The sequence below is a fragment of the Carassius gibelio genome, chromosome A17 (assembly GCF_023724105.1).
Source record: "Carassius gibelio isolate Cgi1373 ecotype wild population from Czech Republic chromosome A17, carGib1.2-hapl.c, whole genome shotgun sequence".
Classification (NCBI taxonomy): Eukaryota; Metazoa; Chordata; class Actinopteri; order Cypriniformes; family Cyprinidae; genus Carassius; species Carassius gibelio.
The window spans coordinates 18736689-18763222 of NC_068387.1; the positions used below are offsets into that span (position 1 = coordinate 18736689).

A 26534-nucleotide genomic window follows, 5' to 3' on the forward strand; every position below is an offset into this window, starting at 1 on the left:
TAGAGAACCATACTTGAGTAAAAGTACAAGTGCTCTATAAAAAAAGTGACTTGAGTAGAAGTAGAAGTGCTCTTTAAGCACCACACTTAAGTAGAAGTACTAAAGTATTCAACATTTTTTGTACTTAAGTATTGCAAGTAGTCTATTTTAAAATTTACTACTCAAGTACTGAAAGTAAAAGTAGAAGTATTGTGTTATGTAGCTATTAAAAAAAGTAGTCAAAAGTTTGAACATATTGTTTTTACTATTTCAAATGATTAACCTAAAGGACAATCACAATTCCTTTGACTGTAACTTCTTGTAAACAAAAAATGGTTACTAGGGTTAGTTAGCCCAATTTGCAAAATGATGTCATTAATAACTTACCCTCATGTTGTTTCAAACCCATAAGACATCAGAGGGTCATTTAGAATTTTTTGAAGCATCGAAAATACATTTTGGTCCAAAAATAGCAAAAACTAGACTTTATTCAGCATTGTCTTCTCTTCCCTGTCTGTTGTAAGACAGTTAAAAACAAAGCAGTTTGTGATATCTGGTTCGCGAACGAATCATTCCATGTAACCGGATCTTTTTTAAACAGTCCACCAAATCGAACTGAATCGTTTTAAACAGTTCGCGTCTCCAATACGCATTAATCCACAGATGAATTAAGCTGTTAACTTGTTTAATGTGTCTGACACTCCCTCTGAGTTAAAACAAACCAATATCCCGGAGTAATTCATTGACTCAAACAGTACACTGACTGAACTGATGTGAAGAGAGAACTGAAGATGAACACCGAGCTGAGCCAGATAATGACTCGTTCACGAGTCAAGAACCGTTTCTGTCCGATTCGTGAACCGAGGAGCTGATGATACTGCGCATGTGTGATAGCGTGAAGCAAACCGACACACAGAGCGTCTGGAACCGAACTGATTCTTTTGGTGATTGATTCTGAACTGATTCTGTGTTAATGTTATGAGCCCATGTGCAGTCAACGCCAATGACGCCATTGCATCGAGCGCAAAAGAATCGGTGAACGGTTTTCTTCAACTGGTTTATTGAATCGAAATGTCAGAAAGAACTAACGTTACTGGTCATCCGAAAACCGATGCAACCGGTTCTTGACTCGTGAACGAGTCATTATCTGGCTCGGCTCGGTGTTCATCTCTCTCTTCACAGCAGTTCAGTCAGCACGCGCAGTCTCGCTTGATTCGCTCAATGATGTGCCAGCTTCATCAAACCTGCCATCTACAGTTCTGGCAGTGGTTTGTAATGGAATGATTCGTAAAATTATTATAATTGTAACGAGTAACGATGCAGCACATAAAAAAAAAAATATCGGAGTAAAAGTATTAAACTCAGCGAAAATATGTACCGAAGTAAAAGTGGAAGTAGGAGAAAAAAATAATACTCTAGTAAAGTACAGATACCGCCTTTTAGTACTTAAGTACAGTAGTGAAGTAGTTCTACTTCGTTACTATACATCTCTGCACTGATTGCAATGTCCAGCCTAGCATACGTGCCTTATGAAGTGCTGCAGAGAAATTGCGTTTTAAGGTTGAACGCACCTCTCCTATTATCACGTCTTTCTGCTCCTCTGCTGGTAAAGCTCAATTTGTTAAAGAACAAACTATTCCATGAATTTAGTATATGCATCCTAAAGCATATACGTGAATGTATTACAAAAATTGTTAATTATAAGGGGGTAAACTGCAGTTGAGGAGAAACTTCAGCGCGCTTCCGTTGACCGCTCTGCGCTCGCTGGATGTAGATGCATCCGCGCGCTACCATTGTCACCGGTTCTTCTCACGACTGCGGAAAGTGAAATGGACGAATTTAAAGAAAACGGGGCTATAGGAAGGCAGTCCGGTCAGTGGTCTCTCCACCTTCGAGGTGTGGTCTCTTTCCAGAAACTTTCAAAACTAGGCGGCGCGTGATGCTGCGCTCGAGAAGGTATTCAGCAGAGAAGCGCATGAGACTGGCCTGGTCTTCCAGGCACGAGCGGTTCAGCGCACCGCGCTCTCCAAGCAAGAGCAACATCCACCTGCCGTAAGTCTCACAGCTTTTAATTTCCCCTTTTTATTCTGGTATTCATGCACATAACCTATCATGGTTATGTAAATTAGTTTGAATAAGCAAAAGCGAATATTTAAGTTGTAGTTGCTGGTTTACATTTCAAGCTTTCACCATTTAAAATCACCTGTTAACTTTTTGCAGTTCAGTTTCTATTATATATTGACCTTTATCTATATAAAATTAACCGAAAAAGTGACTTTTTTTTTTGTATGAAGTTTAAATATAATATTGCAGATTATATATAGTTCCTGTAAGAATGATCGTTTTGAATAAATGATAGCATGTCACACTGTAGAACACTGCTGTCACTGTGTGACACGTGAACTACACCCTGTCATACAATCTCCCTTTCTTTCTGCAGGTCTGTGTGCCAAGTAAAGTCAGGTTAAGATCAGTGCTGAGAATGGGTGCTGTAAAGGGTGAGGGTGCTTTAGATGGTGGATGGGGATGGATTATTGTGTTGGCCTCTTTCATGGCCCAGTTCCTATCCTTTGGATCTCCCCAGTCTGTCGGTGTGTTGTACCCTGAGTGGCTCAGTGCCTTCCAGGAGGGAAAAGGCATGACGGCTTGGGTCGGATCCATGGTGTCTGGTGTGGCGTTCATCACCAGTGAGTACTGATCATCTTGTGTGTGTGTGTGAGTTTGTGTGTGTGTGTGAGAGAGAGAGAGATAGAGAGAGAAATGAAGAGAGTGTACAAGTTTCCTAATAAAATGCAGCTAGTGCAAACAGCAAGAGTTCTGATGCTGTTATACAGTGCTAACTATATCACACATGCTGACAAATGGGTGTTCAACATTTTAAAAGACAACAAAAAGAGTGCTAAAATGTTTTAATCAGTCATTAACATCATTTGAACAAGAAAAAATAAAGTTTGCAAGCAAAATTGTATTATGTAGATTTTACGTTATATTTAGTTCGATTTAAACAAGATCAAATAAATCCACTTAAAAATAAGTTATCCTTTGTTATTGTTATTGCATCAGTTAACATGAACTAACTATGCTATTTGTACAGCATTTATTAAACTTTGTTCATGGTAAATGATAAAATTCAAATGTTTGTTGCTTTAATGGAAAAAGACAAAAAAAATAAGAAAATTCATGAGCTAAATTACACTGCTCTTTCCTATCAAACCTGTTTCTTTGACCTCAGCGTCTAATCGGGCATAAAAATCACACACTAAAACATACTGCTCTTTATTTCCCATAGAATGCTGCTGACTCAGTGCTCTAAAGCACTCTTCCATGAAAAGACACGCTAACAGATAAAGAAGTTATCTTCTTGTTTACAGTATAGTTGTATTTAGTCGGTCATTGCTGTCTGCATTGCAGGGGTCAAATTGACAAGCCCAGAAGAACATCTTCTAAGCTTTACTTAGAAGATAGAGAAAGAGGCCAGAAAGATTGAACCATAGCCATGCAGTCTAGCTTTGTTTGTTTTTAGTATGGCCAAGTTAGCCATTTATGGTAAACACCAAAATCTGCTTCTCAACAGATGTTTTATTAAAAGAGCTTTTAAGGATTTGTTTTCCCTTTGTTTTGCAAGCAACATATAACCATTAGTAAATGGTTTATGATTACTGAGATTAATGTGACAGGCATAACATTGTGTTCCGAAAACAAGAAAGACAGCACTCTCTCACCTTTCATGAGCTACAGTAAAAGTTCACACAGGACAAATGTGCTTGTGTGAATGTGTCTGTGTGCGTTTGGGTTTTGGAGGTGTCAGGTTTTGTTTACAGACACTTTTAGCTGTGTGGTTCTTCGTCACAGCAGGGAAAGTCATGACTGGACGGGACTGTCTGGGACATGGGTGTCTATGTGTGAGCATGAGTAGCATGTGTTTGTGTATCCTGGTCATGCTGATTCAGAAGAAGAGTGATTTACTGAGTTGTTTCTCGGCTGCGAAGCAAACACACATATCTTATTCAGTACTAGTAGGAGATGTCTATCATGCTCTAATTGATTTATGATCAGACGCTCCCTGTGAAAGGGCACCAAAATAGATAGTTCCCTTTTCCCCTTATTATATTGGCTTCTTTATTATTTAATGTCTCATTATACTTGATAAGAGTTCTGATTATTTTGGGTTGGATGGTTCTGGTTCAGCTGTACGCCAATCCATACTTATATTGTTGGTCAGTGTATAGAGCCCTAGTTTGGAAAGATTGATATCAGTGTAGTGTTGTGCAATCGTAAGTGTGTTTGAGGGCATTTGGCAATGATGTTAGATTATATAAAGTATCCCATACCAGACAGTACAAAACCTAATGAGCCGTTAAAATAAAGACTAAGAAATCATTTAGTCTGGGTGGCACAAACACACACACTGTTCCCACTAAATGCTCTCCGGAGTACAGCCATTTTGGCCATATTAGGAGCAACTCAGTGCTGAGTCATTTGTTATTTCTAATGATAGACTAACACATTCTCTTTACCACTAAAGTATGACAGGGTCTAATTTAGTATCTGTTGAGACAGAGGCTGAGTGAGGGTCCCTTTACCCATTAATAGGACAGAAGGGCTGTTGGTCCTGTGAGGGGTCTTATAACATGGTACCAATAATTTATGGTGTAATAAATCTTAATATAAGGGTAAACATTATAGCAAAAACTTTACTTAACTACATAAGGCAACGATACATCTTGAATGGATTTTCTCATTGTTTGTCAAGTTTGTGGTTTGCGGTGTATTTACAGTGTGCATAATAATTTCTTGTAGAACATTTCCCAGATTTTTCTGTATTTATTTTTTTTTTTTTTTTTGCATTCAGTAATATATGGATCCTGTTTCTTTCTTTGTAGGCCCAGTGTGCAATGCTTGTGTGGATAATTTTGGTGCACGGCCGGTAACTGTCTTCAGTGGTCTGATGGTAGCCGGAGGTCTGATGCTGAGTGCTTTCGCTCCGAACATCTCTTTCCTCATCTTCTCCTATGGCATTGTCGTCGGTAAGATAATAAAAGCATCATTAGCATTGATTGAATAGCAGTTTGCCAGTAGAAAGCATTTGTGTCTGTTCTTTGACCTTCAAAGCTTAATGAATATGCCCTGTATTTATCTTCTCAGGCCATAATACTATTAGAGAGTGATGTGTTTGTGTGAAAGATTCTAAGAAAATGCTGAACAGTTTGCATAATGTCAAGGTGTGTTTGTGTCAGGGTTGCTATTAATTATGATTATATAACATTCATTGAGAGTTTAGAATTTGAAACCATGGTACCATCACTGTTAACAGTGTTGACTTCTGGTCATACACAACAACAACAACAACAACAACAAAAAAACCTCTGAACACACACAAAGAAGTATGCTACCCACAAAAAATGATTGCACATTTTAAATATATACACATAGTTGTGAAATGCTACATTCATGCTCAATACATTTATGTTTCTGTTTTTAAGGTATTGGCTGTGGACTTGTCTATGCTGCCACCCTGACCATAACCTGCCAGTACTTTGACAAGAGGCGTGGCCTAGCACTGGGCATTGTCACCACAGGTCTGGAATGAAATAAAATATGTATTATGTAAAATATGTATTATGATATTTTATTGGTACTTAAATTTGTAATCAGGCATTTTTGGCTTCATGAAAATCAAGTGAAACAAATAACAAAAATACAAAAAATACACAAGTAATCAACTTTCATTAGAAAACATAAAAAATGGTGCAAATAGCAAAAAGCAATGATTTTTATTTGGTTACCTGATTCTTTAGGTTCTGTTTAGATGTTAATTATGTTCATCCTACTCAGGTACAAGTGTGGGCGGGTTCATTTACGCCACACTCCAGAATGAGCTCATTGAGTTGTTTGGACTGGAGGGCTGCCTGCTTATCGTTGGAGCACTGGCGCTCAACCTGATGGCATGTGCTGGGCCAATGCGACCTATGAACTTACCTGGATACTACCTAAAACAGAGAGCTGCTCTACAGCGTACAGAAGAACCAGAACCACTCTACACCAAACCTACTGCCATTATCATTGACTCTGATCTCAAAACCACATCCGGCTCAGCCGATAACACAGTCAACATTAAGCTTTTGATCATCAAGGAACCCACCCAACTGCAAGAGAGTGAAGGGGAAAGAAAAGGTGGGATATTGACTTGTTCAGTAGTAGCACGGGCTATCAAAAAGCAAATGCGCCCCTATAGACAGTACCTTTGCAAGACTATAGAGCTCCTGCAGGACCGTGTCTTCATGGCTTTCTGTATCGCCATATTCTTGTTCAGCTTGGGGGCGTTCCCCCCTGTACTCTTCATGGAGGATGTAGCCCAGAGCGAGGGGCTTATCGATGGGATTGCACTAATACCACTCGTCTCCATTGTTGCCATGACAACAGGCATCGGTAAGCTGGTCCTGGGCATCCTGGCAGACATGCGATGGGTGAACAGCTTGTACCTGTATGCCCTGACGCTGACAGGCACGGGCATGGCTCTGCTGCTCATTCCTGTGTCGAAAAGCTACATAGGTCTGCAAGTTTTATCAGCCGCAGTTGGATTTTTCTCAGGGAACTGGTCTCTCACATCCTACATCACTACCAAGATAGTGGGCATTGAACGACTCAGCCAGGCTCACGGCATTCTCATGTGCTTCGGGGGGTTTGGAATCACCCTCGGGCCACCTGTTGTAGGTAAGAAGCAAATAATGAGCACAAGCATGGTTAAAAATGAAGACAAAAGCTTGCATGATCAGAAAAGTAGACAAATACTAAAGAAAATACAGAAGAAACTTTTACTGATTTTTTCTCTGGTTTTCTTTTCTTATAGGTTGGTTTTTCGACTGGACTCAGTCATATGACTTGGCATTTTACTTCAGTGGCACTTGTGTTTTAGTGTCTGGAATTTTTCTGTTCTTGTTCTGTTCCACTCTGCCTTGCTGGAACGGGACGTCAGAGGAGGGAAATTCCCCTGCAGAAGAGGACATCAACACTTCTCGACAGCCCACTCTTGATTGTGACAAAGTAGCTTCTGTGGCTTGAACAATCTCTCAAAGGTCTAAAAACGACCTTGGTCTTAACATTCTGCTGAACATGTAGAAGATTGACTTCCTTTTCCTATGGTTTTCTTATCTGGTATGGATTTGACAGGGGACTTCTCATGTTGCCAAACATTTTCTTTTGTTCAAAGCAATACATTTTTGTATATCTCCCACAAACCCTGTCATTTTGAGAGGGTGTATTCATTTTTCTTAGATGCTTTTAAGACTGCCTCTTTTTTAGGCTTATATATAGCAGAAGTTGTTTGCTAGTAGCATAAGTAGATTGTTTACTGAACACAGATTCTGTTTTTTGTAGATCTTGATCACTTGAATTGTGTTACTTTACTCTCCAAGATGAATGGTCTCACCGTGTTGGATGTGGACATCATCAACCTATGAAGATACATGCTAGCATCAATGAGAACATTTGTCACTGAAAGCTGCAGAGAGATATAATATGTGAATGGAGTTTTTACTTACCATGAAAAACATTTTAAAAATCCATATCCAAAGATTTATTTAGTTATTTCTGGAATAACAAGGACTTTGAAATAGTAACTGCACATTATCTTCCTGTTTTTGTTTTGTTTTGTGTTTTTGTTTTACAAGAGTCTCCTTCACACAGGGCCATCCTTAAGGGGCTGTAACTGTTGCAGCCGCACTGGACCCTGCACTTGAGGGGGCCCTGCCTTCACATTATCTTCTTTTTTTTGTCTGCAATACCAAAGTGACAACAAATTGAATTTAATTGGTAGAGAGAAGCCTTATTTTGAAATTGTCTTACTTTAGCCACATTTGATTTTAAGACATACCTCAGCATGTTCTGCATCTCTAATCGGTAGCAATGTAGAAATATCTGAATATGCTGAAGTCCATAAAAAAAAAAAAAAAAGAGACAGAATTTGATTCTGTGATTAATGTATGTGTATGTCTGCACCAGGTAATATGGTAATCCTTCACAGTTTTTTAACAGGCTGGTCCCTGACAACACTATATATTTTATTACTGTATATGTGAGATGCCAGTGTCAATATTTCACGTCAGTATATGTTGTAGAACCTTAATATATTATGTATAAATATTTGCAAATGAATGTTAAGAAAATGCCACTACACTTTTGACCAAAAGACTTGCTTTGTGTCTTGAGTAAACCTTTGACTGGGTGCAAAATAATTCTGTATAAAATGTAACATTGTCCCCCAATATCATATATCTGTCGTTACTTTATTGCAGTGAGTCTGTTTTATACAATACTGTTAGGTAATTTTTAGGTAAAAGTGACAATAAAAAGAATTTATGACAAACATCCTTGTTCTATCATCAACTTCACTAACCACCGTTTCCTTGCAGTAAAGGCGAGGACGCTTTCTTGTGGAGCGTCTCATCTATATTTCCTGGGAGATCTGGAAAGTCGGAGTTGTTGGTTTTCCAGATTTGGTAGAGCGAATGTAATTAGAGTTGCCTTATACTGGTGCATCTAATTAAACTAGAACGTTGTGGAAACGTTAATTTATTTCATAACTCATGTATTAAATAAATTCAATGCACACAGACTGAAGTCTTTGGTTCTTTTAATTGTGATAATTTTGGCTCACATTTAACAAAAACCCACCAATTCATCATCTCACCTAATTAGAATATGGTGACATGCCAATCAGCTAATTAACTCAAAACACCTGCAAAGGTTTCCTAAGCCTTCAAAATGATCTCTTAGTTTGGTTCACCAGGCTACACAATCATGGGGAAGACTGCTGATCTGACAGCTGTCCAGAAGACAATCACTGACCCCTTTCATAAGGAGGGTAAGCCACAAACATTCATTGCCAAAGAAGCTGTCTGTTCACAGAGTGCTGTATCCAAGCATGTTAACAGAAAGTTGAGTGGAAGGAAAAAGTGTGGAAGAAAAAGATGCAAAACAAACCGAGAGAACCACAGCCTTATGAGGATTGTCTAGCAAAATCAATTCAAGAATTTGTGTGAACTTCACAAGGAATGGACAAAGGGCTAAGATCAAGGCATCAAGAGCAACCTCACACAGACGTGTCAGGAGATTTACTGAACCACAGATAACGTCAGAGGTGTCTTACCTGGGCTAAGGAGAAGAAGAACTGGACTGTTGCCCAGTGGTCCAAAGTCCTCTTTTCACATGAGCAAGTTTTGTATTTCATTTGGAAACCAAGATCCTAGAGTCTGCAGGAAGGTGGAGAAGTTCATAGCCCAAGTTGCTTGAAGTGCAGTATTAAGTTTCCACAGTCTGTGATGATTTGGGGTGCAATGTCATCTGCTGGTGTTGGTCCATTGAGTTTTTTTGAAAACCAAAGTCACTGCACCAGTTTACCAAGATATTTTAGAGCATGTCATGCTTCCTTCTGCTGACCAGCTTTTTGAAGATGCTGATTTCATTTTCCAGCAGTATTGGCACCTGCCTATGACTACGGTGTTGGTGTGCTTGACTGGCCAGCAAACTCACCAGACCTGAACCTCATAGAAAATCTATGGTATATTGTCAAGAGGAAAATGAGAAACAGGAAAAAATTAGCTGAAGGCCACTGTCAAAGAAACCTGGGCTTCCATACCACCTTAGCAGTGCCACAAACTGATCACCTCCATGCCACGCCGAATTGATGCAGTAATAAAAGGAGCCCTTCCCTTACCAAAAAGTAGTATACTTCAAATGTATTTTATTAAGTATACTTACCATATTTTTAAGTATACTTTATGTAGCAAGTATACAAATATCAGTGTTCTAGTAGTATACTTGTAAGTGTACTGTTTCAATACTCCTTGGGACTAGGAGTCAGGTTTTGTCTACATTTTGAAGAACAAATACAAAAACCTTAAAGAATTGTTTAATAATCCTGCAAATTACAGCTTCATTTTAAAACTCCCCACACCCAACTAGAAGATTTGATTACAGCTTCCTTGTTCCTTTGTTTAGTCTGCAAATCTCATTGATTATTTGCCTTTGACACACAAACCCAGCTTGCTATAATCAGTGAAGATGAGTCACGTAATATCTCTGAATTGTTTATTTGTAGGTTTTATTTACCATTCCTAATGTTTACCAGCTTTATTTGCTTGTGTGTATGTGTGTGTGTGTGTGTTGTTAGTAACAGGAAAATTACCTTGTCATGTATACAAGACACTGCTATTGGCATGTTCCATTTGGAGCAGTGGAAAAATAACAGGCAGACAGTGTGTGTGTGTGTGTGTGTGTGTGTGTGTGTGTGTAAGAGAGATGCCCTTATGTATTTTTAATATGGACTGTCTGGTCACTCAGTAAACAAAATATTTCCATGCTTTTAATATTCTGGCCTCTAATACACCCTCCCATAGCACACGGTCACAAACTAAAATTATACTGACTACCAATAATACCTTGAAGTACACATATAAATAGGATTAAGTTTAAACAGAAATAAAGTTGAATTGTAAAGTCTATAATGACAAGATGGACAGAAGTTCACAGTTCATACACAGTTCAGAACAAAACTGTATTATTAAATACAGCCGAAAAAACATTATTGAGAATATCTGCATACATGTTTCTGCAAACTTGTATTTCATGATATTCAAATAAATATAAATAAGATAATAAATAGGTTGAGCAATGGCACCCTCTTTGCGATTAATATATTAATTCAGGCGTGTTGCCTAAAATTTTGAAGTAGCGCTAAATCTTTTCAGACATTAAGTTTGATAAGCCATTTGTTTAACGTCTTTATACACTTTAGCTGAAAAGTAAAATGTTGACACATTACTTTTCGAGTGGAGTGGTAATGTTATGCAGCAGTTTCCCACTGTTCCTCTGGTGACCAGAAGGGGGAGACAGAGTGAGCCAGTCAGCTCAGAGAGTTTCTAATGAGAGTATTTGTTTCGTAAAGCTCTACGATCAAAGTTAATATCCAGTAAAAACATAATATTCACGTGTAAGTTTTTTTTTTAACAATAACTGTAATTATACAGAAACAAACACATTTCATCTATGTGTTTTACTAAATTAAGCTTATAAAGGGAAATCCAAAAGTAGCAGGTAGGTTTAATGCTTTCAACGACAACTTGTAAATGTCAACGGCTTACATCAGTTTCCCTTCAGCGCCTATATTTCTATTCAGTTCTATTTATTAATATTTTTAGGCTTATTAAGTAGCCTGGGGAGTAGGCTAGTCTCATTATATAGTCTCGTTAAAAGGATACCCCACCCTAAAATGAAAATGTAAAATTCCTTGCCATTAGATAAAGTGCTAAGAGACATGACATCAAATGTAATATAAACTTGAATCTAAATTACATGCCAGCTTTTCCTTAGATTTATGTGCTAACGTTCTGACACATTTACAAAAACTAAACAGCATCAAAACAATATTAAGTGTGTTGAAGAAATGCTGACAAACAGTTATATAAGTGTGAACCTTTTCGCATAAGCCAAGTGTGCCATTCCAGGAAAATTCATATTAAACTCATCTATCCTCTCTGCTCTATTTACTTCTCCCTCTAAATCTCTGCTTTGCCTTTTACAACATTTGGTATCACCCCATTTGACTATAAAAAAGATTTATTTATGTTCCACTTCCATCCATGTATATGACATTACAAAGATACAGAACAGAACAGTAAACATTTATAATGTTTCACAAAACCTGAAAACATAACACTGTAGAAAAGGTCACATTCAATTCAGCTATTAAAACCTGTTTAGACAAGTTTAGGAAATTACATTCTTATTTTGCTGCTGAATGCATTCAGATATTAATGTGAGCATACAGTGGGTATAGAAAAGAATCACCTCCCTTTAAAATAATCACATTTTGTTGCTTTGCAGACTGAAATGAAGACGGACACAGTTTTTTGTTTTATCCCGCTGTATTTAATCAGTGTAACTTATAACATCCAAGTGAAAGATATAACACCAACATGTCAGAAAATAATTACTGAATCACTGAGTTGGAAAAAGGATCGCCACCCCCTAAAATGACTTGTAAACTCATTCAGGTGTAGCTAATCACCTTCTCAATGGCACATTAATCCATTTGACGTTCAACTGTGATTGGCTGTAGTCATTTTGATTAGCTCAGCATGTAAAAACTTTCCTGGATCATTTCAGTCCTTGGCAAGATCTCTGGGACAAAGTTGCGGACAGGCACAAGTCAGGAGATGGATACAAAAAGAGTGTCAAAGGCTTTATCAATGCCACAGTCAAGAAGTGGAAGGTATTTGGTAGAACACAGACCCTCTCTGAATCAGGACATTGCTCCAAACTAGATTAAAGAACCAAGAGGAGACTGGTCCAAGAGTCGGAAGACTCTGAAGCAATTGCAGAAATGTATGACAAAAGTGTGGTCATTGTGTGCATGTGACAACTATATCACATGTTCTCCACAAATGTGGATTGGTATGCAAGTATTGCAATAAAAAAAAAACATTCCTCAATAAAAGCCACATGCAACTACGACTGAGCTTTGCCAAAACACACCTTGAAGATTCTGAGGCAGATGAGAATAAAATTTACTTATTTGGCCTCAACACCACAACATAAGTTTGGTGGAAATCTAATACAGCTAAGCATCCAAATATCAGCATTCCTCCAGTAAAGCATGGAGGTGGTAATGTCCTGTTATTGGGGTGTTTCTCTGCAGCAGGGACTGGAGCACTTGTCAGGATAGAAGGAAAAATAGATGGGGCGAAAAACTGTCAAATCCTTGAGAAAAATCTGCTGCTCTCTGCTGGAAAGTTTTCAATGGGAAGAAGATTTACCTTCCAACATGACAATGGCCCAATGAACACAACAAAACTCTCTTAGAAAGTGTATCTTAGAAAAAAATGCTTTGTGCTGATTTTGTGTGTATGTATCTGTTTGGAAGGATGAGTCTCCAGAAATAAGCTCCAGTAGAATGTAAAACTCCAGCCCAGTTTTGTTTGCCCAGTGGATATTGTCAGTAGTTTTCCCCTTTTTAGGTTGCAGTTTGACAATATAAGATGACATGTATATTCGGATATATATAGGGTTTTATCTTGCATTACGCTAAGACGAAAATATCTATATTTTTTTATTTGAGTATCAATATTTCGGGATCGATACGCCCATCCATAACTTGAAATTTCAGGATTCCCCCAATCATTTAGATAGGACTTGGCCTCGGATGCATGACATAGTTGAGGCTTTGCAAATATGACAGCCGAATGAACAGACTTTCCTACTGAAAATGACCTATAGCTATATGACACATATTTATTCTGTGCTTCATTTTGTTGTATTAGCAAACCCCTTTAATACACCGTTTGCTTCCCACCTGTGGCAGGAAAGATGCACTGCATGTCATCTTGAGTTTTTTTTTTATTTAAACCTGCTGGAAACACACTGAAGTCTAACATTAAAACACATTATATTATTTAGAAATGCACAAACAAGCATAGATGCTTAGGTATGTTTATTTAAAATGCTGTTTAAATCAGCTCATTCAGCAGGGTTAAGTCTGATCATATAAGAGAGAATTTGTCCACTCATGATGTTTCTTTTCTGGTTTTGTTTCCTCAGCCACGTGGTAATCATCAGCGGGCTGTGGAGTGCTTTCACCAGGGACATATCTGTTCCAACACACAAATATACAAATTGAGTTTAATATGGTTTTAAAATTTTTATTTACATTTACACATGACCACAAAAGCTCTGTGTTATTTAAAAGTGAAAAATTATGGAACTGACAGCTCATTGTCTCCGATGTTATAATGTTGGGTTAAAGACTATTGCTGCGTCTGAAGTTGTATACTTCCCTGCAATATAGTATTTAAAAACAGGAAGCAAAAAGTACCCAGATGTCCTAATTCTTACTCCCAGATTCTGAAGTGCGCATTCAAAGGACACCTTACTATACATTGAGGCCACATGAGAGGATTTATGAATGGCAGTGAAGCGATGCAACTGACGCTGGTTGGTCGTATGACAGTAACATCATAGTGGATGTAGTATCAGAGATTGTCTTACTATTGGGAGATGAAAGGGTCTGTATTACCGAAGTCCCTCTAAAGTCATGTCACTCAGTGGCCATCTTTGAAACGCCTCTCGTGCATGCAAGTGCAGCTCATATCACTTTGAATGGGGAAATATCAAATTCTCCAAAATATTTCAAGTTTAAGATTCAATTTCATATTTGAAGTCTTCAATGAAATTTGACAAGATCTGTATCATAAATTTTGTTTCTTTTGCTCAAATAGAGTTTAAAAAGCCTATTTTCACACTAGACCAAAAGTACTGTTTAGTGTAAAACATGTTGAAGATTGCTGATAGGCTGTTGATTAATTAAATGTTAAGCTGTTTCCTCTAAAAAGTTGTTTATTCAGCGCAGTGAAGCCTCTCCTCCATTGACATCCATTAAAAAAAAGGCCTTTTGCTACGTAGGCTACTACCAAAGCAAAATCATTAACATCAGCCGTAATGCTTTTTTGGCTAAAGGTTGCAGGCTTGCCTTCTAGGCTTTGGTAGTACTAAATATCATTCATAATACCCATACTTTTTTAATGGCCGTGAAGTAAACTCAAATTCAAAAGTTGTAGTAACAGTAGTGGTAAAGGGTCAGTGGGTCAGCAGATTCAGTGACTCATGTAATTTGTGCACAAGATTTTTATTAACTAAACACTAACGCAAACTAATCTAACAAACAAACATACAATCACTCATACGGGGAAAGGGCAACAATTTTTTGATGGATGATACCATCAGGAAAACCAGAGAATGAAGCCATGAAAAGAGTCAGTTAACCACCTGATTAAAACCATCAGCGCAGTTTATAACTGTGTCTATAGCTTATACTAAACCTCTGTTTCGTTTAGTTAAATGTACGATACTTGCATTTCCCTGTCCTGGAATGAGCATCTGGAAATATGGCCAACAAGTTAACTTTCCTTAAAAGGGATTTTGGTTGAGTGATGCAGTAAATGTCATGCCAACTATCACCTCAGTCCCAACAAATAAATACACAAATGGTTTGATGTATGTTTTATATTGCTAAAAGTACCTTGCTTTGGATAAAAACATCTGCTAAATGTTTAAATGTAAAATAAGAAATAACACAACTTATATAACATAACGAAGCCTGTAGAATCTCAGTAAATGTTTATTTTAAAAATCTTATTTTTCAAGTTAACTGCTGAATAATCATTGCTCTCTTTTTCAATGTACTTCTGTCTTAATTAACTGTAAACTGTAAAATGCAATGTTCATTAAAATGACTTACTGTTCACTCTTCATTGTCATGATAATCCAGTTCCGAATTTCCAAATCTGTTACAACACACAAAAACACAAAGTCATAACAATGGTAATTTTAATTACACCTTTATTAAAGATAGCCTGTCTTTGTTGTCTTTTATGAACAATAGTTAAATTTAACAAATTAGGGTACTTCAATCAGTCTAAATACTACTACAATTTGATCACCATCAATAATTCATGAAAGCCCTAATAGGCAATATTTGGATACATTTGTCTAATCTAGAATTTGGACATTAGGACATTTTGTTGTTCATTTTGGTTCCATTTTCTCCTCTACAAGCCCTCATTAATTTCCGAACCTATACCCAAGTCATTTATGAAAACAGAAAAAAAAGAAAGAAAATAAATAAATAATGCATATAAAGAACATAGCCATGTTAACATCAAAGCCAAATGTCCACAATCATCACTATATAATATAAAGGGTGGATTAGTATAATGTAGGACACCTAAGCTTCAGTGCATTTTTACAACATTTTACAACATTACACCAGCTACTAGAACATTAGAGTGAACATGATTGGTGTTGCATTCAAGCAGGGGTGTCAAGTTATTGAAATTATTTGACTTTCTGGAAATTATGTCTTAAATGTTGCTATGAAAATCATTCAACAGGAAGCACCTCTTGTGAAGTTCCCTCAAAGGTCAGTGAAATTAGACAAAATTATTTTAAGGATATAAATAAATATAAAGTGACTTTGTGCTTCTTTGGGATGGCACAATCAAGCGACGTTCACTTGCAGAACACAAGCTTCTAGAGGGCACATGCACAAGTAATGCATTTAGGTAAATGGGTGCAGAGTCAGTGGTAGTTTTGTAGGTAAACATCAATGCCTTGAATTTTATGCGAGCAGCTATTGGAAGCCAGTGCAAATTGATAAACAGAGGTGTGACGTGTATTCTTTTTAGCTCATTAAAAATGTATCTTGCTGCCTCGTTCTGAATTAATTGTAAAGGTTTGATAGAATTGGCTGGAAGACCTGCCAAGAAAGCATTGCAATAGTCCAGCCTGGACAGAACAAGAGCTTGAAGAAGTTGTGTAGCATGTTCAGAAAGAAATCTTCTTAATGTTGAATAAAGCAAATCTGCCGGACCGGACAGTTTTAGCAATGTGGTCTGAGAAAGTCAGCTGATCATCAATCATAACACCAAGGCTTTTGGCTGTTTTTGAAGGAGTTATGGTTAATGTGCCTAACTTGATGGTGAAATTGTGATGAAACAATGGGTTTGCTTGAATCACAAGCAGTTCTGTCTTGGCAAGGTTGAGTTGAAGGTGATGGTCCTTCATCCAGCAAGAAATGTCTGTTAGACAAGCAGAGATGCTTGATAATTTATCAAATTATATTTGTGGTTTATTTTTTATATCGAATGTAGCAATAATATTGTGTTAACAATATTTTCTATTTGAAGCAATCTTTGTCGTCCCACTTTAGAAAAGGACTCTTCAAAAGTGGGACATCATGTTTTGACTTATGTGGGACAGTCAGTCAATATACTATGTTATTCAATTGATGAAATGTGCATTAAGAAAGTTAAATGCAATACATGTAATCTTGTAAAATGTTGGTTTATAATTCAGCAATATAATTTGTTTTAAGGTCTGGATAAAAAAAATTAGAGTCTAGAGAGCGATGGGATCTATATTTCACGAGTTCAAGCTTACATATAATTAGCTGAAGTATGAAAATGCGTATTTGGCATGCTGTCCGGGGAAGGGATCCAAGCTCGGCAATGGCCTGAACCAAGTGTAGCGTATCAGACCCGAACCAGACAAATTAAAGATTCGATCAGGAGCATGGTTGAATCTAAATTATGTCATTAATGACTCACACTCATGTCGTTCCAAACCAGTAAGACCTCCATTTATCTTCGGAACACAGTTTAAGATATTTTAGATTTAGTCCGAGAATGGTTCCCTCCATTGAAACTGTGTGTACAGTATACTGTCCATGTCCAGAAAGGTAAGAAAAACATCTTCAAAATAGTCCATGTGACATCAGAGGGTCAGTTAGAATTTTTTGAAGCATCGAAAACACATTTTGGTCTAAAAATAGCAAAAACTACAACTTTATTCAGCATTGTCTTCTCTTCCGTGTCTGTTGTGAGAGAGTTCAAAACAAAGCAGTTTGTCATATCCGGTTCGCAAACTAATCATTCGATGTAACCAGATCTTTTTGAACCAGTTCACCAAATCGAACTGAATCATTTTAAATAGTTTGCGTCTCCAATACACATTAATCCACAAATGACTTAATGAGGCTGACACTCCCTTAGTTAAAACAAACCAATATCCCGGAGTAATTCATGTACTCAAACAGTACACTGACTGAACTGCTGTGAAGAGAGAACTAAAGATGAACACCGAGCTGAGCCAGATAATGACTCGTTCACGAGTCAAGAACTGGTTGCATCGGTTTTCGGATCACCAGTAGTTCTTTCTGACAGTTTGATTCAATAAACTGGTTGAAGAATAAGGTTCGCCGGTTCTTTTGCGCTCGACGTAATGACGTCATTGGCGATGATCGCAAGCCTTTGGTTTACCTGGGCTCATAACATAAGCACAGAATCAGTTAAGAATCAATCACCAAAAGAATAGATACCCATCTTTATATTGTTTGTATTTGGTTGATTAAACTCAACAGACTACAGAAAATAACTATTGTATGGTACTCGCGAGTTAGCCTTATTCGCACAAGCTTTGGATGTTACTGTGAGGGCACATAAGCCTTTGGAGAGCGTGAGTACCAAATGGCTTAAAATTCGTAAAAAGGTGTGCAAATTATTATAAATTTTTGTGACAATGCAACAATGACCCGATTAGTCAATTGACAGTTCTGTCAGCTGTCCTGAAATGCGAGTGAGTCTTGTATCGCAGCATGCAGGTCACTGATGCGCTGATGAGAAGCGCGCTCTGAGAGAGTTCATGGATTCAAATGACAGATTTAATCTTAGACATTGTGTGGATTTATTTTATTATTCAAACCTACAAGCTATGTTGAATAAATGCAGGATTTTCCCTCATTCTAAACTTGAAAGCTGCAAGATTTATTCAAACCATGTGACACATAGTCCCCCTCAGAAAAGTTTCAGGCCTGGGTATTGCTGTTTTAAAATCACATGGCTTTTCCATGTTATTCAAGACTTTACAGACCCTATAAAAGCAACTCATGCATGCTCTTAATCACTTAAACTGGTCCACCAATGTGGTTGCGCGAGTGCTCCATTACCTCTCCCTTCTGTAATTGTGTGCCGGATCCGTTGCCCCGCTTTGATCCGGTACCTTGCAATTTACAAATTAAGCACTGCCCTTAATCATATCGAAAAGCGAAGTATCTTATGTTTTGTGTTTACAAGTTAATGTCTTAAACTGCCGATCTTGTTACTAACTGTGCTAAATAGTGTTTTCACTATACCTTGGATATTAATATCCATGCATATTTTATGTTAAATGGCTCTTTCAACAAATCGCTGGCCATCTCAGTGATCAGCCGTAAAACATTGATTCTGTTCAAATTCCCTTTAAAATCTTAAATGATTCCCTTTTGAGCTAAATTTACCTGTTTTCTCTTACACAAGAGTAACCCCCTCCCTGTTTAAGTGTAAAATGAACTCGAAGTGAGGAAATGGGTTGGAGGAGAGATGCTGATAAACTGTCAATGGATAGAGGTATTTATACTTTGGTGTTGATTAACTTGATTGTGGTCCACCGGTGTTTGATTAGGCTAAGTTTCTGATGCGCTCCTCCCGAACCTTGTGTATAAAACATCATATATTGTACATTCACTCCCCTCACCTACAATTCCTGCTGGACATGAGACTAGAACCAGCAAATCACATGAAGTGCAACTCTCTAACCTTTAGGCCATGTCCTCAATACAATATTAATCTAATTCAATTAATACAATACAATACAATATTAGAATATCTGAAAAAAGTTTGGGGAGATGGCTGCATATGGATTTATGATACACAATTTAAAATTGCCAAAAGTGTCCCACATTACCATATTCCACCCTAATTGTTTATTTTATCATATAAATGATGTGTATGCAAGTATGAAAATACAAGTTACCTTTCACAACAGATGATTCCAAAATCCACACAGACACATGTTTCAGGTCCATTCTCCCACTCAGAGTAAGATTCATGGAGATTTCCATCAGAGTCAGGACAACCTGGATGTATTTCAAATATTAATACAAGATTATGAATACACAGAAACATAAAAATACTTTTTTACTTGATCTGCACAGGTTTAAACACAATTGCCTAAGACAGTGACTGTCTTAAAAAAAAAAAAAAACACTACCACAGACAGAAGTGGAGATAGACAGCGAGAAACAAACAAACAAAAAAATTCTAATTTTCATCTACCAAAACACGTTAAAGCGTCGCTAGTTGGGCCTTTCACTAAAAATTTTGCAAAAATGTGGGCATAGTTATGTTTTTCCCAACAGACCAAGTGTTAACCTCACCTGGTGGGCTGCTAGTGGAATCTTCATCGGAAAACATTTCTAATCTGCAGGCATTACAGCAGAGCACTGCTGTAAGCAACAGAAACAGTCTCAGCTGAAAGACAGGAAAAATATATAAAAAGACATTAACATGGACTGATTTTTAATAACATTTGTTTTTAATATATGTTACAAATCATATACAAAAATCAACATAACGAAGGCTCTAAAAATAAAAATTGGATTTTAAATAGCAGTTTCATAACTTAATTACTCTACAAAACACATCTAAAACACATTGTACAAAAGACCCATAAATAAAAAACAATTTCAGCTAAGTTAATTCTATATATACAGAAAAAATTGCATTGCACAGTATTAGAGAAGACAGCTTGTACATAATATTCACTACCTAAAGAGACAGAATATTGTGAAAAGATTTGAAATGGTGTGAAAGAGACCCCATAAACAAGCCAAAGGATAAAAATTGTACAGTACCATGTTGTGGTGAGATGTGGTGAGCAATACAAAAAGACTGTTCAGTCAAACACGACAGACACTTAAGGAACTCTCTTCAAATGCTATAATATATACTACCTCTAAATAAACATATGTGACTGAAAGACTTTTCCTCCAACCAGTGAGCAGCAATCCTTCGAGTTTTCTGCTCGAAAATTGTATTTCAATTATTTGCATTTTATTTAATTGTTACTTCTGTGATGGGTGAAAAACTACATAACTGATCTACATCTGATGTAAATAATTTACATTGGTGGGGTCAGTGTAGAAATAAGGTATATTTGAACTTTCATTTGATAATTGAAATTCAAATAAAGCTTCTATTCAAATTTCTCTTGAGTAAATATTCTCAACAACTGGATTCTTAAGATTGTTGAATGCAAATTATTTAGTTGATTTGAATTTTAGGTGACTTTACAAATAATAAGACATGACTTAATGTTTCTGTTCAATCAGATTATGCAGAAGTCACTAAATGTGAAAACACAAAACAATAAATAAATTAAGTCTAACTAGTTTCATACTCACTTGTTACAGCATCTAATGCCACACAGTGTATAAAGACAGTTGTAACACTCCTTGTCCCATTCAGAGTTTAAGTCAAGGATTACTCCATCAGAGTTGACACAACCTAAATAAATGCATGCACACACAGAACCATTTAAACACTGTAAAACCATTTAAACACTGTAAAATATTGTTATTTAAGATAATTTATAATGATTTTTTAAAACAAGGGACATACAAATATTATTACAAAAATGATCTTTAACTTGATCACTTTGATCAACAGCAGCAGTTTATCCTTTTAAGATAGCATTACCGGTATGTCTATTTAATTTATAAACATGAAATGTAAATTTAAATTAAAATGTTAATATGCAAATTAAATATATTTATTTAATCAGATTGTTTAGTAGAAACTTATGTCAGAAAGAAAAAGCTTTGGGCAATTTTGGCTACCTTGCAGATGGTCTGTTCTGTCACCGGCAGATTTTAATGTAGCACTCGGCACTACAGGAGACCACCATAAACCATAAAATAAATATAAAAAGCATTTTTGCTGTCTTTATATACAGAATTCAGTCAATACACTCAAAAATAATTTATTTTTGTAAAGAATAGTAACATATTTTGCATGACTATATGAACTAATATTTGAATAATAAATGTGTAAGAATCATATGTAAATAAGTATTAAATTAATAAATTGAAAACATTCTGACTCATATAGAACTTATATAAATGACAAAATGTAAATGTTAAATGTTAATGTTAAATATTCATAATTATTAATATCTTCATGTCATGCTACTTAGTGTATTCTGCATCAACATGTACAAAATTGCTCACAGGGTTAAGAGTTTTCAGGTCTTATATCACACTGACCCTCTAAAGTCAAGCAAAAAGGGGCTGTAGAAAATAAAGGGAAAAGGGAAAACTGTTGATAACTGTGTCTACTTGTGCTCTTATATAATGATTACTTGCACCAAAATGGAACAATATTCAAGTGTTGAAGTCAATGTTGAAAACATATCAGTCAAATCAGGTTGGACAGTTAAATAATTTAATGTCTAGTCACACAGTGTGTGTGTTTATTGAATGTGTACTCACTGCACCTGTTTACAGTTTATGGCCAGCACGCACACTTGTACTAAACTTCACACTAGTCAAACGAACCTAGCGTGTGGTTGCTAGCCAATTACATTATTAGAGGAAGTTGATATGATCGAGGATTGTTTGTACATATCAATACTGTACACAGACAATAACTTTCTTTGTACCTTGCAGTTCAAATAAATAGTTTGAGTTGGAATTATTGTGAAGAGATGAATATAAATAAGTCTAGTACATTAAATTATACAAGTATTTCACAATATTACTGTTGTACTATTTTTTCTTATGAAATAAATTCTTGTAATTTATTCTTCAAAACAATGAGAAAAATCTTAAAATACATATTTCATATTTATATTGTCTATCTTAAAATGCTGATTACAGAAAATCCTGAAATGAATAGCTTTTATTTAGTCTAATAATTTTATAATTTTTGTTTTATATGTTTTATAGTTAAAATCAACTGCCAATGAGCTGCCAAAAGAAACTGATCATGGGTCCACAGTGAGCAATATGTAACAGTAATAATATATACAGTACAAACATAAAATTAACTTCAAATGTACATTCACATTTAAAATTCAACACATCTACAAGAGATTTACATGATAATAAAGCATTTTCATAAGTACCAGCAATTCATGCATTGTTGCTGAGAATATTATAACTACACATTAACACAGTCCTGAGACCATAGTAAACATTTTAAAATGTGTTAAAAAGCGCTGGGTTGCATTTTGACTCTTTGTCTGTGTGTTTAGCTGTGTTTGTGCATCAACAACACCAGCATTCAGTATGGAACTCAACACCACTGCACATGCTTTAGCCATGGTAAAGGCCCAGGGATTTCTGGGTACACTGGCACATAAACAACATGAGTTATAATTTTTGATATTAACACTCCCAAGCCACAAGAAGAGATTACTGAGGAAAGACAGTTATTGAACTTCTCATTTAACTTAATTGTGAACAAAAACCAACAAAGTTGGATGTGCATTTAATATACAAAAACATTTCCTATTTTGCAGCATTTTAAAGGTATATAACATTTTGTCAAAATGTTCACTACAAGCAGTAAAATATTTATAAAGAGTAAATGAATATTTGATTATAAACAGAAGTGCACATAATATTTTTCAGCACATAGTGTAAGCCATCAAATATAACTATAACAATAAACAATAAATTAATAATAGTGATAATTTTATTGCAATTTATTTAATATTTTTAAAAACAAATAATAAACTAAATAATAAAGTGTGATAATACTATTTTATTTTTTAAAAAGGGAGTATTAAAGCTGCAGTAGGTAACTTTTGACGCTCTAGTGGTTAATAAACAGAACTGCTTGCGTCTTGCGGAAGAACATCGTAGCCGGAACTACTTCTCTCTGTTTATGTCTATGAAGAATCACAAAGGTACTGGGTTACTCCGCCGCGGTATCCCCGAAGCAATCTAAAATAGTCACGAATATAAACACTTATTATAGGTGCACCCTAGTGATTCAGGACAAGCCAAAAACACGGTTTGGAAAATGGATTCATGGTGTACTCGCTTATTATATACATTTTTCTACATTTTGAACACAAACAAAGTTACAGACCGCAGCTCTGATTGGTTGATTTCTGACCGGGAGCGGATGACTTTCTGCAAATGGAAATGGGACCACTGGGAGGAGCCAGAGGAGCTTGATTTTTTTTCACAGATTATCTGTCTCATATTCTACTGTCAGGAAATAATGACAGGTTTAACAAATATGTAAAAAATATATTTTTACAAAAGATACCTACTGCAGCTTTAAATGCAATTTTTTTTGTTGCAAACTTTAAAATAAAATGCTTTTATTATTATTTTAATTTGAACTTTCATCATTTTCAAACTGAAAATCAGCAAGCTTTTATTTTGGCGGGTTGCCAGCAAGTAAGTATTGTACATGTGCTTCCAGTTTAAGATGTACATGTGCTTCTGTCTGTAGAGCATCAGTGAATGAAATGTCACAGTTTCGCATTGTGCCTTGAAAACAGTAGTCTAGATGTATGCTTGTTTTAAATGTGAATAGAAATCATCTCAGTTACATAAGTAACCCCCCCCCCCCCCAAGATATTTCTGAGAACGTGAGATGCTTTCCTAGGGGATAGAAAATTCTATTTCCTCAACGAAATTAAGTCTGAGTGAAATGCGAAATGAAGCGTATGGCACAAAGATAAACTATGCGCACACATGCACTACTTATTTTAACAGTGCATTTCTTATTTTGGTCGTGTATGCGGACCACTGGACCACTTTATTATCAATTACTAATGAACTATTACATATCAATGCATAGTATATTGAATATAATTATGTAAAAAGTTGTCCATATATTAATTTTTATATATACAGTACAGTGTAATTTAATTCAATATCCTACAATTCACTAATAAAATAAAATCTCCACCCATCTAGATATAACTCACCTGTCTAGAAATATGTCTGGAAGTGGCAGGTACAGTATGTCCTCATGTCAGGACCTCTCTCGTGCACTAACACTGGGACGAATGATGTCACTCCACACACCAGCATGGCATATAGTGCGCTGAGTGCAGTCTTCCAGTACTCTGGGTCCAACTGACCACATTACTGTTTACGCTTGCCGTTCGAGTAACTATGTTCCCCACCAACTGTAGTTACCGCCCCATTACAGGGTTGGTGGTCTCCTGACCCTCGCTCTGCAAAACCATTAGAGTTTACATGGTCTACACCTCTAACGTGTATGTCCAAACCTGACTGCATGAGGGTTGTGTGTTGTCTCTGTAGCCTCTGGACATACAGAATCAATCTCTTGATATCACCCAGCACTTTTAAGTTCCAGTGGAGGAGACCTAGTCTAAGACCTAGTCTAAGTAAGACAAAGCATGCTGACACCATCCAAGTGGTGCTTAGAGCACAAGAGAGCCACATATTCTTTTATTCATTTCATTTATTCATTCATGAAACCCCTCATCTCTAAGCCATCCAGCGACCTGCTTTATACTGCTCCATCCCTCCACACCCATGAACCTGGAGCCATGCTCGCAGAAACATTCAAGATTACACATGTACACAGTTATTTAAAAACACACAGATAAGAATTAAGGAATTTGTATAGAAAAAAAAAATTCTGACTCTATACTAAGAATAGGTCATCTAGTAAGTTTTAGGTGTATTTATTGGACTTTTAGTATATTAGCAGTGGTTTAGTAAAAATCTCATAAAATAGAATTTAATTAAAATTGTGATGGATCTTATTTTTGCATGGGATATAAAACCGTTCCCCTGCTTTCTGTTCCATTCTGTGGCAGTCTATCTGGCTTTTTGTGATGTAAACAACAAAATCAACTTAACTAGCTGTAGCAATACCGACCACACCCTCATTACTGTTGACCTTTCATATCATTAATTATCTGTATGTTTTACATGCTGTAGCATTCCTGAATGCAATGTCCTGTAAATTGGCTGAGTAAAAATACCGAGTTTTAAAGAGAGTTAAATATTCAGAGAGTTATGGATTGTGAACCACTGTGCTGTGGTCATTCCAACAACTCATATCACTCTCCCCTCTTTCTCTCTTTCACAGCTACTCATTGGTCAGGAATACTCTGGAACAGCAAGGTTGTGATTTGATTTAGTGGTGAGACTTAACATTGTGACTTCAATTTGGGAAGGTGAATATTACATTTTTTATTTTTAAAAAATGTATTTCTGCTGTACTCATCCAAAGTCTTTGGTTATTAAAGCAATGATCTAACAATCATATAGCTCATTACATTTCTGTACAGTTTTGCTTACTTGGCATGTAATAAGAGGCAGCACAAAAAAGTAACAGAACAATATTATTTATTGTTAAACAGTTTGAAAATATCGGAATATAGGAAATTACCCAAATGTAGCCAACCATGTTAATATGAAGGATTTTTTCCTATAGATTTCTCAGAGGTGTTTAACTTGTGTTTTGAATTGTATTTGTGTTGTGTTTTAGGGTTGAAGGACACTTATGGACATTTGCCAGGACATTATCCGCTTTTCTTCTGACATTTTTTTCTTATAGTGTCATACAGAGTTTGTACACTAGGTTGTGCTGTTGTAGATAGATTGCAGTTGAGTTAGGTTTGTTAAGGATATTAAGTGGTAAAATGTATAAAATAAAAGGTAAGTGTAATGAAACACTTCTGTGCATGCTGGTTTTAGGGCAATTGCAAAATGATCCTTAACATTCAACATTAGCTGAGTCTCTTGTGCATTTGCAGAGGTTGTGTTATTGTAGGTAACAGTGATTTATATATCTGTTACCCTGTTGTTAGCTGTTTATTAGTCCTGAACTTTACTGATTAATATAAAGTTGTTGTTGTTTTTTTTAAAAAATCCATCCAACTTTTTTCAGGTTGACTTAGCAGATGTTCTTCATGTCTGCCAAGAAGTGCTTTCTCAGGTAAAGCTACTTTTTACATTACATCATGGGGAGTGCATCATTTTAACAAAAAAGAAGAGGAACAGCTGGATTAAATTTGCACAGAAATATCTTCGTTAAGATCCCCTTAACTGCTGATGTGAAGGGATGCGGATTACATCTGCAAGATAATGTATGATAATAAGTACTGTACCTCCCAATATCAGTGTG

At 36.3% G+C, this 26534-nt stretch overlaps 1 protein-coding gene and 1 pseudogene across 1 annotated transcript; one reads left to right on the forward strand and one right to left on the reverse strand.

Annotated features, from left to right (window-relative positions):
• Positions 1-1031: 1031 nt before the first annotated feature.
• On the forward strand, positions 1032-8344 carry LOC128031658 (monocarboxylate transporter 9-like). Its single transcript, XM_052619985.1, has 6 exons — positions 1032-2031; positions 2420-2666; positions 4863-5006; positions 5463-5558; positions 5815-6693; positions 6830-8344. The coding sequence occupies exons 2-6, from the start codon at positions 2462-2464 to the stop codon at positions 7039-7041; spliced, it is 1536 nt and encodes a 511-aa protein (XP_052475945.1). The 5' UTR covers positions 1032-2031; positions 2420-2461; the 3' UTR covers positions 7042-8344.
• A 14311-nt stretch (positions 8345-22655) lies between these two features.
• On the reverse strand, positions 22656-24933 carry LOC128031622 (sphingomyelin synthase-related protein 1-like; annotated as a pseudogene).
• Between the last annotated feature and the right edge of the window lie 1601 nt (positions 24934-26534).